This window comes from Nannospalax galili, unplaced genomic scaffold (assembly GCF_000622305.1).
Source record: "Nannospalax galili isolate Female #2095 unplaced genomic scaffold, S.galili_v1.0 scaffold960, whole genome shotgun sequence".
NCBI classification, from domain to species: domain Eukaryota; kingdom Metazoa; phylum Chordata; class Mammalia; order Rodentia; family Spalacidae; genus Nannospalax; species Nannospalax galili.
The window spans coordinates 2,196,648-2,210,668 of NW_008348313.1; the positions used below are offsets into that span (position 1 = coordinate 2,196,648).

The window sequence follows — 14,021 nt, forward strand, 5'->3', positions numbered from 1 at the left end:
TGGGGACCCACCTGTCCCCACCTAGGGCCTGGCCAGAGGCACTGTGGTCCAGGAACAGGAGGAGGTTGCCGACATGCCTGAGGCTAAACCAGGTGGAGAACCAGACCCCTTCCTAGGGAGGGCGGGTTGGGGAGAATGGGGTGTTTACTCTATGAGAAGAAAGGGATTCTGGGCTTGTTCCTACATAGGGCAGAGTGCGGGCTCCTTCCATGTGAGCAGGTTTCCTGTCTTGTGTGGGGCAGTGGGAGTCTCATATCTGTGTATGGTGGAGAGCCCCCTCCTCTGTGGGTTGAGGAGCTCTGATTCTGATGGAAATTACAATTGTCTGCTTATAATTTTTCTTAAGACAGGATCTTATGTAGCCCAGGCTGGCCTCAGACTCACGCTGTAGCCCAGGCTGGCTTGGAACTCCTGGTCTTCCTGCCTCTGAATTGTTGGGATGCAGGTGTACCCCACTGTGTCAGGCTTGGGGTCCCCTTTTCTTGTTGTAGATGGACTCTTGTGTGTGCACGGGTCTCAGTGGGGGATGAGGTCCTCTTCAAGAGGGTTGACATCCTTACTGAGTGAGGATTGGGGTTGTCTAAATCGTGGGCACCTCTGCTGGTACAGGTGGGGCTCATCTGCATGGAGATGGGAATTTTCAGTATAAAGAGAACCCCCCTTACTGTGAGAATTGGGGCTTCCCTGTGTAGGCATTATGGGGCCAGTCTCTTCCTCTTTCCTGAGGTTGGGCATGGAACTCAGGGCCTTGCACCTGAGGAAGAGGCATGCCCAGCAATCCAGTCTTTCTCCATGGGCAGTTTGGGGACCTTGTTCAAGGGACCCAGGCAGTCTGTGTATGGGGTTTGTCTTTATGAGGAAGTAGGCACTACACACAAGACCTGGGGGTCACCTTCCTCCAGAATGCTGGTTCCCTGTGGTCAGTTGAACCAGGCTGAGGGGTGGGGACCAGCTCCCATGCACAGGCTGTGCCCCACGGGCCAGAGACCAGCACCATGTGGGACACTGCTGTGCTCAGCACCAGTGTCCGGTTTCCAGCCCAGGGGAGTGCTAATTATACCCCAAATCTGAAAGGTCAGGCCTGGTGTCTGGAGACCAGGGTGTGGCTAAGCGGGGGGGGGGGGGAGGACGGTGGCAGAAACCTGATTCCAGAATCAGGGTTATAATGAACTTACATTGAAATGGGGGTCTGCACCCCACCACACCTACTTCCATCTGAGGTAGGAGATTGGGTCTCCATCCCTGTTCTGAGGGAGCTGGGGTCTAGACTCCTGGATGGGGGGGGATAGAGAGGACCCCTGGGTCTGAGGGAGGAGATTGGGGAGGACCCCTGAGTCTGCCAGAGGAGGGCTGGGGAGGACCTCTGGGTCTGAGGAGGAGGCTGGGGAGGACTCCTGGGTCTGAGGGAGGAGGGCTGGGGAAGACCTCTGGGTCTGAGGGAGGAGGGCTGGGGAGGACCTCTGGGTCTGAGGGAGGAGGGTTGGGGAGGACCTCTGGGTCTGAGGGAGGAGGCTGGGGAGGTCTCCTGGGTCTGAGGGAGGAGGCTGAACTCTCAACTTCTCTATCACAGCAGCCAAAAAGGCCCCCAAAGGCAAGGATGCCCCCAAGGAAGCACCCCCTAAGCAGGTTCCTGCAGAGCCCCCCAAAGGTGAGATGCCCCTTCCCTGGGATGCCTCTAAATGGCGTTCTGTCTCTCCTGGGCTCTCTGCTGGTTGCTCCTACCCTTTCCTGGCCTCTTTCCTGTAGTCATCCCAACGCAGGGTCAGAACTGAACAGCCCTGTCCTGCTCACAGCCCTACATGGTTCCCTGGTGCCCCAGGCCTGGTCCTGAGCGCTGCTCTAAGCTCCATTCCTGACTTCATCAGTGACTGCAACTGCAGCCCAGCTCCGGAAGCCCACTCTATATTTACTCCAAAGTCCTTTCAGGATCACCTTGCCTAAGATCTGCTAATCCACAGATGGGGAAACTGAGGCCCAAGGGCTGAGGGAGCCTAGTCAAGGTCATACAGCCACTGAGTCAAAACCCAAGTTACATCTACAGTCTGTCTTTGGAGCAGAGGGTTTCTCATTGGCTCCAGAGCTCTTACCAAAGAGGTCCTCTGCCCCTCAGACAACCCCTGACACCCTAACCCTGTCTCTTGATCAGAGGCCCCACCTGAGGACCAGTCCCCAACTGCAGAGGAGCCCACGGGTATGTTCCTGAAAAAGCCAGACTCCGTGTCAGTGGAGACCGGTAAGCACCTGGGGAGAACAGACTGGACCCCAGGTCTGAGGAGGAGGTTGGGGGAGGACCTTTGGGTCTAAGGAAGGAGGCTGGGGAGGACCCTGGATCTGAGGAAAGAAGCTGGGGTCTGAGTCCCATGGATCGGAGGTAAGAGGCTGGGGGAAGACCTTTAGGTCTGAAGGAGGAGGCTGGGGAGGACTCCTGGGTCTGAGGGAGGAGGCTGGGGAGGACCCCTGGGTTTGAGGGAGGAGGCTGGGGAGGACTCCTGGGTCTGAGGAAGAAACCAGGGAAGACTTTTAATTCTGAGGGAGGGGGCTGGGGAAGGACTCCTCGGTCTGAGGGAGGAGGGCTGCGTCTTGAGCAGCCCTCTTGAGAGCCTGGGTTTCTCCCCCTCCCACAACCCCCCAGGGAAGGACGCAGTGATCGTGGCCAAGGTAAACGGGAAGGAGCTCCCCGGCAAGCCAACCATCAAATGGTTCAAGGGAAAGTGGCAGGAGCTCAGCAGCAAAAGCGGAGCCCGCTTCGCCTTCAAGGAGTCCCACGACTTGGCCAGCAATGTGAGGATCCCGCTGGAGGAGGCTGAGTCACTGAGTTGGGTGGGGTGAGACGCCAAGAGGCATCATGGAGGTCTGGGGTTCCCTAGAGGAAGCTCGGGTCCCCTGGATGGTGGCTGGGGTCGGCTGGCCTGGGACTGCTCTGGCTAGAGCTGAGCAGTGGGCGCAGCCATGTGTCCCAAAGGCTTCAAGGAGTCATCATGTGTCTCCCAGGAGGCACAGGGGACCAGCTGGCACAGGCTGGGGCCCCTTGCTGGATCTCCATGGCCTGTGCTGTGGGGCAAGGTGGAGACTTGGCCACTACTGTAAGCATCACAGGCACGCCGCCCCTGGCCACGCCCCCAGGTGTACACGGTGGAGATGCACATTGGGAAGGTGGTCCTAGGGGACCGTGGGGATTACCGCCTGGAGGTCAAAGCCAAGGACGTCTGCGATAGCTGCCCGTTCAACGTGGATGTGGAGGGTGCGCTGGCAGGGGCGGGGAGCTGGCGAGGGGCAGGGTGCTGGCAGGGAGGTGGGAGGGCTGGGAGAGTCCAGGCCAAGCTGGGAGTGCATGCACCAGCTCAGCACAGAGAGGTGTACAGCTGTGGAGGCCAGGCAGTCCCAGGTTCTAGGAGGAAGGAGTCTGGAGTCTGGATTCTGGTCAGGGGGTTCCAGACTTGGGGAGAGGGATTGGAGAGCTGGCTCACCAGTTAGGAGCATTGGCTACTTTTCCAGAAGACCAGGGTTCAGTTTCCAGCACCCACACGGTGACTAAGAACTGTCTGTAACTGCAGTCCAGGGGATCTAACGCCCTCTTACAGCCTCTGCCTGTGCTACATGTACGTGGTGTCCGCACACGCGGGTGCGCGTGCGCACACACACACACACATATGCAGACAAATATGCACATAAAATAAATGTAAATAAGTTGGGGGACTCAGGGATGTAAGTGTGGTTCAGCATGTTGGGGTGCAGCACGCAAAGTCTCAGGAGGTGAGTGGCTTCCAGGTTTAAGTAGGCTGAAGGTTTGGGGAGCCAGAGACTTTGGCCTCATAGAACCTGGGTGTACCCATTCAGGATGGGGTGCATCAGAGGAAGCAAAGTCAGGCAGATTTAGGGGCACGTGCAGGAATTCCCCCAAGGTATCAGCCTGGGGGAGGGGATCTGCAGCTCACAATATATGGGGGCCTGAAATTGATGAAGCAGGATCTGCCAGTTCACAGGGAAGTGAAGGCTGCTGGGTAAGGGGTGCCGAGAAGTGGGGGTCCCAAGGAGCAAGGGCTGTGCCCCCCATGATGGCACACGCCTATCATCCCAGCACTCAAGAGGCAGAGGCAGGTGGATCTCTGCGAGACTGAGGCCAGCTTGGTCTATTTAGCGAGTTCCAGGCCAACTACAGGGAGACCTTGTCTCAAAATGAAAACAAACAAAAACCGAAACAAACAAAAAAACACCCCCAAAGTCAATATGACTGTCTAGGTTTGGAGACAGGGCATGTTGACCCAAAAGACAGGGAAAGGGTACCAGAGAGGCTGTGCATGCCCAAACATGGTCTTTGCTTCTCCTTCCCTTCCCTATCTCCTGTCCCAGCGCCCCAGCAGGACTCCTCAGGACAGAGCCTGGAGAGTTTCAAGCGCTCGTGAGTGTCCCTGGGCCCCTGGACAGGCACCTCCTGGTGCTGAGAAGCAAAAGAGGCTTTTCCTTGGGAGGCAGATATACTGGGGGCAGGGAGTGGGGCCCCTGGAATGGATCTCAGTGAGTCTCACACCCCCTCTTAATGGCCTCAGGGGTGATGGGAAGTCAGAAGATGCGGGTGAACTGGATTTCAGCGGTTTGTTGAAGAAGAGGTGAGGTTGGCATAGAAAGGGGGTGGGGCCATGGGGAGGAGGGTAATGGGTGAAGCCCCAATACCCCACTTCTCCTTATAGCCCTCCCTGGTTTTCTTCTTTCTCTGTCTCCCTCCCTCCCTCCCTCTCTCCCTTTCTTTCTGTGTACGGTGAATGAGTGTGTGTGTGTGAGTGAGTGTGTGTGTGTGAATGTGAGTGTGTTGAGTGTGTGTGAATGAGTGTGTGTAGTGAATAAGTGTGTATGCCGTGAATGAGTGTGTGTGTGTGGTGAATGAATGTGTGTGAGTGTGTGAATGAGTGTGAGTGTGTGTGAATGAGTGTGTGTGGTGAATGAGTGTGAGTGTGTGTGCGGTGAATGAGTGTGTGTGAGTGTGTGAATGAGTGTGTGTGTGTGTGTGTGTGTGGTGAGTGCAATTGCTTACAAAGAAGAGTGCATCAGATTTCCTGGAGCTGGAGTTACAGGGGCTTGTGACCCACCCAACGTGGGTGTTGGGCACTGAATCACCATTACATCCAGAAACCCATTTGTGAACTCACCCATTCACCCTCCCTCCACCCATCCACTCTCTCCACCAATGGAGCACCTGTCTATCCCTCCTTACATCCATCCACCTTCCTGTCTGTCTTCATCTGTACCCATGTCTATCTCTCTGACCACACCCAATGGTCCCACATTCAGCCACCGGCTCACAAATGCACCCATCCAGCCTGCGTCCTCTGTCTTCACTGCCCACACACCACCCCAAAGCTTTCTGCTAAATGAGCTATTTGAGGTTGATTTAGTAAAAATGATTTGACTGAGGCTGGGGACATGCTTCAGTGGGTAAAGTGCTTTCCGTGCAAGTGTAAGAACCAGAGTTCAGATCCCCAGCACCCTTGTAAAAGCTGGATGTGGAAGATCGCTTGAGCTTGCTGACCAGCCCACCTAGGCCAATCAGTGAGGTCCAGGTTCAGTGAGAGACCCTGCTTCAAAAACTAAGGTGGGGCAGGGAGATGGTGCAGTGAGTAAAGGTGCTTGCCGCCAAGCCTGATGACCTGGGTTCAGTTCCTGGAACCACATGGTAGAAGGGAAGAACTGACTTCTGAAAATTGTCCTCTGATTCTACTATACACATGGCATGGCACATACACGCATGTACACACACACACACACACACACACACACACACAGTTGGGTTGTAGCTATTTCCTGTGGTTCTCCAGAATGGGTATTCTCTCTTGGGGACCCACCGTGCTTTGGGCCTCAGTTCCTCCTTCACATCCCTGTTGCACTCCCATCACCTGCTCCTGGAGAGTTCCACTTACTAATCTATTCCTCAAGGGATCTCCCACCCACCATCCATGGGCTTGACCATCTCATGTCCACCTATGACCAAAATGCCTGCCCGGCTGTTTCCAACCAGCCTACCCATGCAGGCATGTGCCCAACCATCACCCGCTGCTCTCACATCAATCCAGTATTCATGTCCCCACATTCACCCACACATCAACCCTCTGTCCCACACTTCCTTGTTCCCAACGATGATTCACGCATACCTTCCTTCCCTCTTGCCCCATGCATCTTGTGAGACCATCTATCCACCAGGTGCCGAACCAAGCCTGAGGCACAGAACACTGGGTCCTGCCGCAACTCTCAATGACTTGGGAAGCTATGTCAGGTCCAAAGACAGGGGAACAAAGGAGACAACTGATGAGGTCAGAAGAAGTGTCTGCAAGGACCTAAGAGACCAGGGCCAGAACTCAGGGGCAGAGCAGGTTGCTGCCTTGGAGGACAGGGGATGTCTCACAGAGGAGAAAGCTCTAGCACTAGGGTTTAGAGGACGGGAAGGGGTAAGAAGGTAGAGACATAAGAGGCTGAGAGGTGGCAAAGACCCTAGGAGACAACAATGACCTTGGAGTACTAAAGACAGGGCACGAAGCTTGGTTTGCATGATTGAGCGTCATGTTGGAAAGGTGGTGGGCAGGGCGAGGTCAGGTCAGTCAAGCTGAGGAGCTAGTGCTTCCTCCTGAGGGAGGTGGGAGCCGAGACAAAGTTTAGAAGAAGGAAGAGATATTGATGTCGATGTTGGAAATGGGTGGAAAAGAAGGTGATCAATACATTTTGCTGGAGGAGGATATGGATGCATAGATGGATGGTGGGTGGGTGGGATGGATGCACAGATGGGTGGGGGGCAGATGGATGCATGAATGGATAGGTGGATGGGTAGTGGATGGATGAATGCATGGATGTATGTATACGTGGATGGGTGCATTGTTGGATGTATGTATGCATGAACTGTGGATGCATGGATGGATGGTTGGTGGGTGGATGGGTAGATTAATAGATAGGTGGATAGATGGATGCATGCATGCATGGATGGGTGGGTGGTGGGTGGATGAGAGAAAGGTCTGGATTACTGATCTCCACTACCAACTTGATCTTGTTTCCCCTGTCTACTTGATAGGCTGGGTCAAGCTTCTTTGTGAAGGCTGAGGATAGAGAGACAGCCAAGGAAGGGAGAGAGGACAGGGGGATGGAGAGAGGACCAGGGGATGAAGAGAGGACCAGGGGATGGAGAAAGGACCAGGGGATGGAGAGAGGACCAGGGGATGGAGAGAGGAGAGGGGGATGGAGAGAGGACCGGGGGATGGAGAGAGGACAGGGGGGTAGTGAGAAGGCGAAGGAATAGATGAATAGATAGGTGGGTGGATCGATGGACAGATGACTAAATGGGTCGTTGGATGCATAGATGTATGGATAGATGGGTGGATGGATGGATGAGGGCTGGATAATTGGGAAATGGATAGATGAATGGGTGGAGGGAGGGAGGGAAGGAAGATGCTGGGCAGTGACCCACGTGAAAAATACAAGTGCAGAGTAGCTGGTGAATCACACAGCAAACAAGCCAGGGAGGTGGAAGGCAGCCTCGCCGCACTCCTGGTGGCCTTGTCTGCCCCCTCCTCAGGGAGGTTGTCGAAGAGGAAAGGAAGAAGAAAAAAGATGACGATGACTTGGGCATTCCCCCGGAGATCTGGGAGCTGCTAAAAGGGGCCAAGAAGAGCGAGTATGAGAAGATCGCCTTCCAGTACGGCATCACCGACCTGCGGGGCATGCTGAAGCGGCTCAAAAAGGCCAAGGTCGAGGTCAAGAAGAGTGCAGGTCAGCACCGGCCCAAGGTGGATAGGGATTGTCCTAGAGACCTCCAACACTGGGGGGTTGCACTGTGGGTCCATCTGCACTCTGGACCCTGGCTTTGGAGGTCCCAATCTGAGGAATTGTTGAGTCTCACTCGCAACAGTCTCTAGGTCAAGAGGGAGCCTATAGACTTGACCTTGGAGAGTCCGAGTCTGGGAAGAAGACCAGCTCCTCTGGGGATGACCAGGGCAGCGAGGAACTCTTCTAGCCATCCATCCACCCCCCTGTCCTCTCTCCATCCCTCTGTCCTCGGTCCATCCCCCTGTACTCTCTCCATCCCCTGGTCCTCTCTCCATCCCCCTGTCCTCTCTCCATCCCCTGGTCCTCTCTCCATCTCCCTGTCCTCTCTCCATCCCCTGGTCCTCTCTCCATCTCCCTGTCCTCTCTCCATCCCCTGGTCCTCTCTCCATCCCTCTGTCCTCTCTCCGTCTCCCTGTCCTCTCTCCATCCCCTGGTCCTCTCTCCATCTCCCTGTCCTCTCTCCCTCCCCTGGTCCTCTCTCCATCCCTCTGTCCTCTCTCCGTCTCCCTGTCCTCTCTCCATCCCCTGGTCCTCTCTCCATCCCTCTGTCCTCTCTCCCTTCCTTGGCCGTCTCTCTATCCTCAGCCTTCACAAAGAAGCTTGACCCAGCCTATCAAGTAGACAGGGGAAACAAAATTAAGTTGGTGGTGGAAATCAGTGATCCAGATCTTCCTCTCAAGTGGTTCAAGAATGGCCAGGAGATCAAGCCAAGCAGCAAGTAAGTGTAGGGTGATCCAAAGAGAACACCCAGAGAAAGAATGGGGCCCAACCTTTCCCTTTGGTTGTGTATTTTATAATGGACATTAGAACATTCTTTTTGAGAAGGAGCTTCAGGGTTCATTACGTAGACCTAGCTGGCCTAAAACCCACCATGTAGACTAGGCTGACCTCAAACTCACAGACCTCCACCTGCTTCTGCCTCTCAAGTGCTGTGATTAAGGGCATAGTATTTTGTTTTGGGGAGAAAAGGTCTCTCTCTGTAGCCCAGGCTGGACTGGACCTCATGGCAATCCTCCTGCCTCAGCCTCCTGAATGCTGGAATGACAGAGGTGAGCCACCATGGCCAGTTTGGCTTGGTTATTTAAATAATAGAAATTAGACCCTCTGTGAGCTGGGAAGATGGCTTGGTGGGTAAAAGCCACCAAGCCTGACAACCTGAGTTCAATCCCTGGGATCCACATGGGGAAAGGAGAGAACTCCCACATATCCTCTGATTGCTCTCTCCTCTCTCTCCTCTCTCTCTCTCCTCTCCTCTCTCTCTCTCTCTCTCTCTCTCTCTCTCTCTCTCTCTCTCCTGTCTCTCATAAAGATTCAGGGAAAAAGGCATTAGACCTTCCTTCCTTCCTCTTTTTTTCTTTCTTTCTTTCTTTCTTTCTTTCTTTCTTTCTTTCTTTCTCTTTTGTTCTTTCGTTCTTTTCTTTCTGTCTTTTTGAGACAGGGTCTCCCTGTAGCCCAAGTTACAGGCCTGGAACTCACTATGTAGACCAGGCTGGCCTCGAACTCACAGAGATCCACCTGCCTCTGCCTCCTGAGTGCTGGGATTAAATACATGCACCACCACACCATGCTCAGAATTAGACCATCTATCCCCTTCCATCCATGGACTCCTAGATAGAGAGAGACTGGCTTGGAGGACGGTTGGTCATTCTGACCTGGGACTGCGCTGGTGCTCAGTGCCTGGGCTGAGGCTGTGCTCTCACACTAGGTATGTGTTTGAGAATGTGGGGAAGAAGAGAATTCTCACCATCAACAAGTGCACGCTGGCAGATGATGCTGCATACGAGGTGGCAGTCAAAGACGAGAAATGCTTCACCGAGCTTTTTGTCAAAGGTGAGGCTGCCTCTCCAGTCCAAACCTGGGGAAGGGAGAGTGGACAAGGTCCTGATGCCTCTGGCTTCCTTGCCCCACCACACAGAGCCTCCAGTCCTGATTGTGACCCCACTGGAGGACCAGCAGGTGTTCGTGGGTGATCGAGTGGAAATGGCAGTAGAGGTGTCTGAAGAGGGAGCACAGGTCATGTGGTGAGTGAGCTTTGGCTCCTGAGCTGAGCATAGGTGCCTATGGGTTCTTATGGTCTCTGTGGGAACCAAAACTTCCCTGGAGACTCTGACCTTCCCTCAGGAGGCACTTGAGACCTCAGTCGTTTTTTTTTATATGACCTCACCATTGGAGAACTTCTGATCTCTAGCCAAGATCTTCAGGATCTTTTCCTGATCCCTGTGGTTGAGTTAATTGTTAATTTACCTACCAGCCAGTTATCTGCCTTTTGACCCATCTATCTGTGTGTCTATCCATGCATCTATTGTCCATCCATCCATCCCCTACTTCACCCATGCATTTCCATCCATCATTCACCCATCTGTCATCCACCATCATACCTCCATTATCCATAATCCATTATCTATCCATCATTCACCCATCCATTCATCTTCCATCCACCCATCATCCATCCATCATCCTCCCATCATGCATACTCTCATCCATCATCCATCCATCATCCATCCATCCATCATCCATCCATCACCCTCCCATCATCCTCCCATCATCCATCATCCATCCATCCATCCATCCATCCATCCACCATCCATCTCTCCACCTACTATCCACTGATGCATCATTTTCCCACCCAGGATGAAAGACGGTGTGGAGCTGACACGGGAGGACTCCTACAAGGCACGCTACCGCTTCAAGAAGGATGGGAAGCGTCACATCCTCATCTACTCGGATGTGTCACAGGAGGATGGGGGCCGCTATCAGGTCATAACCAATGGTGGCCAGTGTGAGGCGGAGCTCATTGTGGAAGGTAAGGCTTCCTGCAGGAAGGCGGAATGAAGTTGCTCAGGCCTCGGATCTTAGTGCTTCTTCTACTGCCTTCACCTGGTGCAACCTCCTCACATTTGTCCCACTCACCACCCACACCTCCTTCCCCACACAGAGCACTGAGCAAGGTCTGTAGTCTGGTCGACAGGATCCTTCACAGGGCCCTGGTTTGCACACTGTTCCACTGTTATATAAAACATTATGAACTGAACCACACTCCAGCCCCTCACTGGGGGATTCTAGGCAGGGGCTCTACCACTGAGCCACACCCCAGCCCCTCACTGGGGGATTTTAGGCTCTACCCCTGAGCCACACCCCAGCCCCTCACTGGGGGATCCTAGGCAGGGGCTCCACCACTGAGCCACACCCCAGCCCACCTTGGAGCTTCTGCACACTGTTCCTGGGAAGCTCTTAGCATCCTCTGTGGAGTCCATGCCACCTTGGTCAGACCACCTCACCTCTGTTCACAGCATTTCCTGTCCACTGTTCCCTGCTGCAATGTGATGCTCCACAGGCAACAAGTGGCTTTGGAGTTTTTCATGATTATAGAACAGCACTCAGCACACAGTGGGTGCTCCTGGTGCTTGTGTTCTGACTGGAGTGTGAGGGTTAGCACATAGTGGGTGCTCCTGGTGCTTGTGTTCTGACTGGAGTGTGAGGGTTAGCACGTGGCTGCCCTTGGTGTTTGTGTTCTGACTAGAGTGTAAGGGTTAGCACACAGTGGGTACTCAGTAGTATCCTGATTGGAGTGATGAAGGTCAGAACATAGTGGGTGTTCATTGGTGCTTATATCCTGACTAGAGTAGTGAGTGCCTCACCCTCTTTTCTCTTCATCCAGAGAAACAGCTAGAGGTCCTGCAGGACATTGCGGACCTGACAGTGAAGGCCTCAGAACAGGCCATGTTCAAGTGTGAGGTATCTGATGAGAAGGTGACAGGCAAGTGGTACAAGAACGGGGTAGAAGTACGACCCAGCAAGAGGATCACCATCTCCCATGTGGGCAGGTAAGACAAAGCTGATGAAATGATGGGTTTTGTAGGACATTAGTAGTAAGTTATAGCTGTGTAACAAACTCACTGGTTTAGAACAAGGGTTGTTTTAACTGAGTCCACAGGTTGTTAGGTGTATCAGTTAGCTAGAGCTGTGTAACAAACTCACTGGTTTAGAACAAGAGTTGTTTTAACTGAGTCAACAGGTTGGTTAGGTGTATCAGTTAGCTAGAGCTGTGTAACAAACTCACTGGTTTAAAAGAACAATGATCATTTTAATTATGAGTCTGTGGGTTCGTTGGGGGCTGGCTGACCCAGTAAGATCTCACGGCAAATGCATAATACAGGGAGGGACCACCTGGGACCATATATGAGCATCTGCTGAGTGCCAGGCACTTCACCACAGCGCTTAGATAGCATGTCCTCATTCTATTCTTTTAGAAATACTTTATTTATTATGATTATTTTATATGTGTGAGTGTACTGCCTGCATGCAATGCCCATGGAGGTCAGAGGAGGGCATTGGCTCTCCCGTAACTGGAGTTATGAATGGTTATTAGCCACCATGTGGGTGCTGGGAACTGAACCCGGGTCCTCTTCAAGAGCACCAATGCTCTTAACTGCTAAACCCTCTCTCCAGCCCCTGCATTCTATTTTTTAAATTTAATTTTATTTCTATTTTTAAATGTTTATGAATGTATTGCCTGCATGTATGTAAGTGAGCTCGTGTGCAATCCCTGAAGAGGTCAGAAGAGGGTGTCAAATCCCCTGGAACTGGAGCTACAGACAGTTGTTAGCTGCCATGTGCTGGGAACTGACCCTTGGTTCTCTGCAAGAGCAGACAGTGCTCTTAACTATTGAGCCATCTCTCCAACCCCATCATTACCTCTATTTACAGACAAAAAAACATAGCCCAGAGAGGTTTAGTAGTGTGTCTGAAGTCACACAGCTAGGAAGTGGGATTCAAACTCAGGCCAGAGCATCAAAAAACCTCAAATTAAAACAGCACCCAGGGAGGTTAGGGAGATGGCTCAGGGGGTAAAGTGCCTGTCATGCACGAGGACCTGTGTTCTGTCCCCAGCGCCCACATAAAGCTGAGCCTGGTGGTATGAGTCCAGGGAAGTGGAGCCAGGTGGATGGATCCCTGGGACTTGCTGGCCAGCCAGCCTGGTTTACTTGGGGGAGATTGTGGTCCCACTGAAAGACCTTACCTCCAAAAGGGGTCAGGGGGGTAGAGAGATGTTCAGCAGTTAGATAACTGGCTGCTCTTGCAGAGGACCCATGTTCGAATCCCAGCACCCACATGGCAGCTAACAACAATCTGTAACTCCAGTTCCAGGTCCTGCTTTCTCTAAAGACTGCCACATTTTTATATTCTAAACAGCTTAATCCTCAGAAGCCATGCTGGTTGCAATCCCAATATATTTAAGTTCCTAAGTCATGAAGTTCTCAAAGACAGATTCTGTGTCCTGTTCATTGTTTTAAAACACCATGTCTGACATACAGCACATGCTTTGCAATAGATGTTATGTGTTTGTTAACACCACTCACATAAAACCAAACACGGGGGCTGAAGAGATGGCTCAGCTTAAGAGCACTGGCTGTTCTTACAGGGGACCAGGTTCAGTTCCCAGCACCCACATGGTGGCTAACAACCATCTGTAACTCCAGTTCCAGGTAATCTGATGCCCTCTTCTGATCTCCATGGGCATTGTATGACACAGGTGCACTTACACACATGCAGACAATACACTCATATGCATAAAATAAAGAGAAATAAATCTTTTAAAAATCAAGGTGGACGGCACCTGAGGAAAGATGCCCATGGTTAACCTCTGCCCTCCGCACACGTTTTTTGATGTTGGTGCTAAGGAAAGTGTATAGGGGTAACCAGGCCTGATCCCATGCACTTCCCTTCTGATTCTAGATTCCATAAGTTGGTGATCGATGATGTCCGCCCCGAGGATGAGGGAGACTATACATTTGTGCCTGATGGCTACGCTCTGTCCCTCTCAGCCAAGCTCAACTTCCTGGGTACAGACATCCTCCCTTTTCTCCTGGGGATGTGTGACCTTCTCTCCTAGATCCCAGTGTCCCCAGATGTCTCCCTGCAGATTTACGAGTCCCCGGCTGTACAATGCAGGTCAGTTAAGAAATTAAGAGTCCCTTGCCGGGCGTAGTGGCGCACGCCTTTAATCCCAGCACTTGGGAGGCAGAGGCAGGTGGATCTCCGTGAGTGCAAGGCCAGCCCGGTCTACATAGTGAGTTCCAGGACAGCTGGGGCTACAGGGAGACAGACTCTGTCTCAAAAAGACCAAAAAAAAAAAAAAAGAGTCCCTAGGTGTGCAATGGAGGTGACAGCAATTGTCTGTGGGAGCCATGGGTGGGGGCAGTTGAGAAGGTGGACAG

At 52.8% G+C, this 14,021-nt stretch overlaps 1 protein-coding gene across 1 annotated transcript in view; it reads left to right on the forward strand.

The window, feature by feature from the left end:
• Positions 1-14,021, forward strand: part of Mybpc2 (myosin binding protein C, fast type) — a 25,820-nt gene continuing 11,799 nt past the window's right edge. The window contains exons 1-14 of the mRNA XM_008845148.1: positions 1-92; positions 1,571-1,648; positions 2,147-2,233; positions 2,633-2,781; positions 3,124-3,241; positions 4,351-4,399; positions 4,548-4,607; positions 7,553-7,746; positions 8,389-8,521; positions 9,509-9,633; positions 9,719-9,824; positions 10,434-10,606; positions 11,462-11,627; positions 13,540-13,646. Coding sequence (XP_008843370.1) covers positions 74-92; positions 1,571-1,648; positions 2,147-2,233; positions 2,633-2,781; positions 3,124-3,241; positions 4,351-4,399; positions 4,548-4,607; positions 7,553-7,746; positions 8,389-8,521; positions 9,509-9,633; positions 9,719-9,824; positions 10,434-10,606; positions 11,462-11,627; positions 13,540-13,646 — 1,564 coding nt within the window. The 5' untranslated portion in view covers positions 1-73. The remainder of the gene's footprint in view (positions 93-1,570; positions 1,649-2,146; positions 2,234-2,632; positions 2,782-3,123; positions 3,242-4,350; positions 4,400-4,547; positions 4,608-7,552; positions 7,747-8,388; positions 8,522-9,508; positions 9,634-9,718; positions 9,825-10,433; positions 10,607-11,461; positions 11,628-13,539; positions 13,647-14,021) is intronic.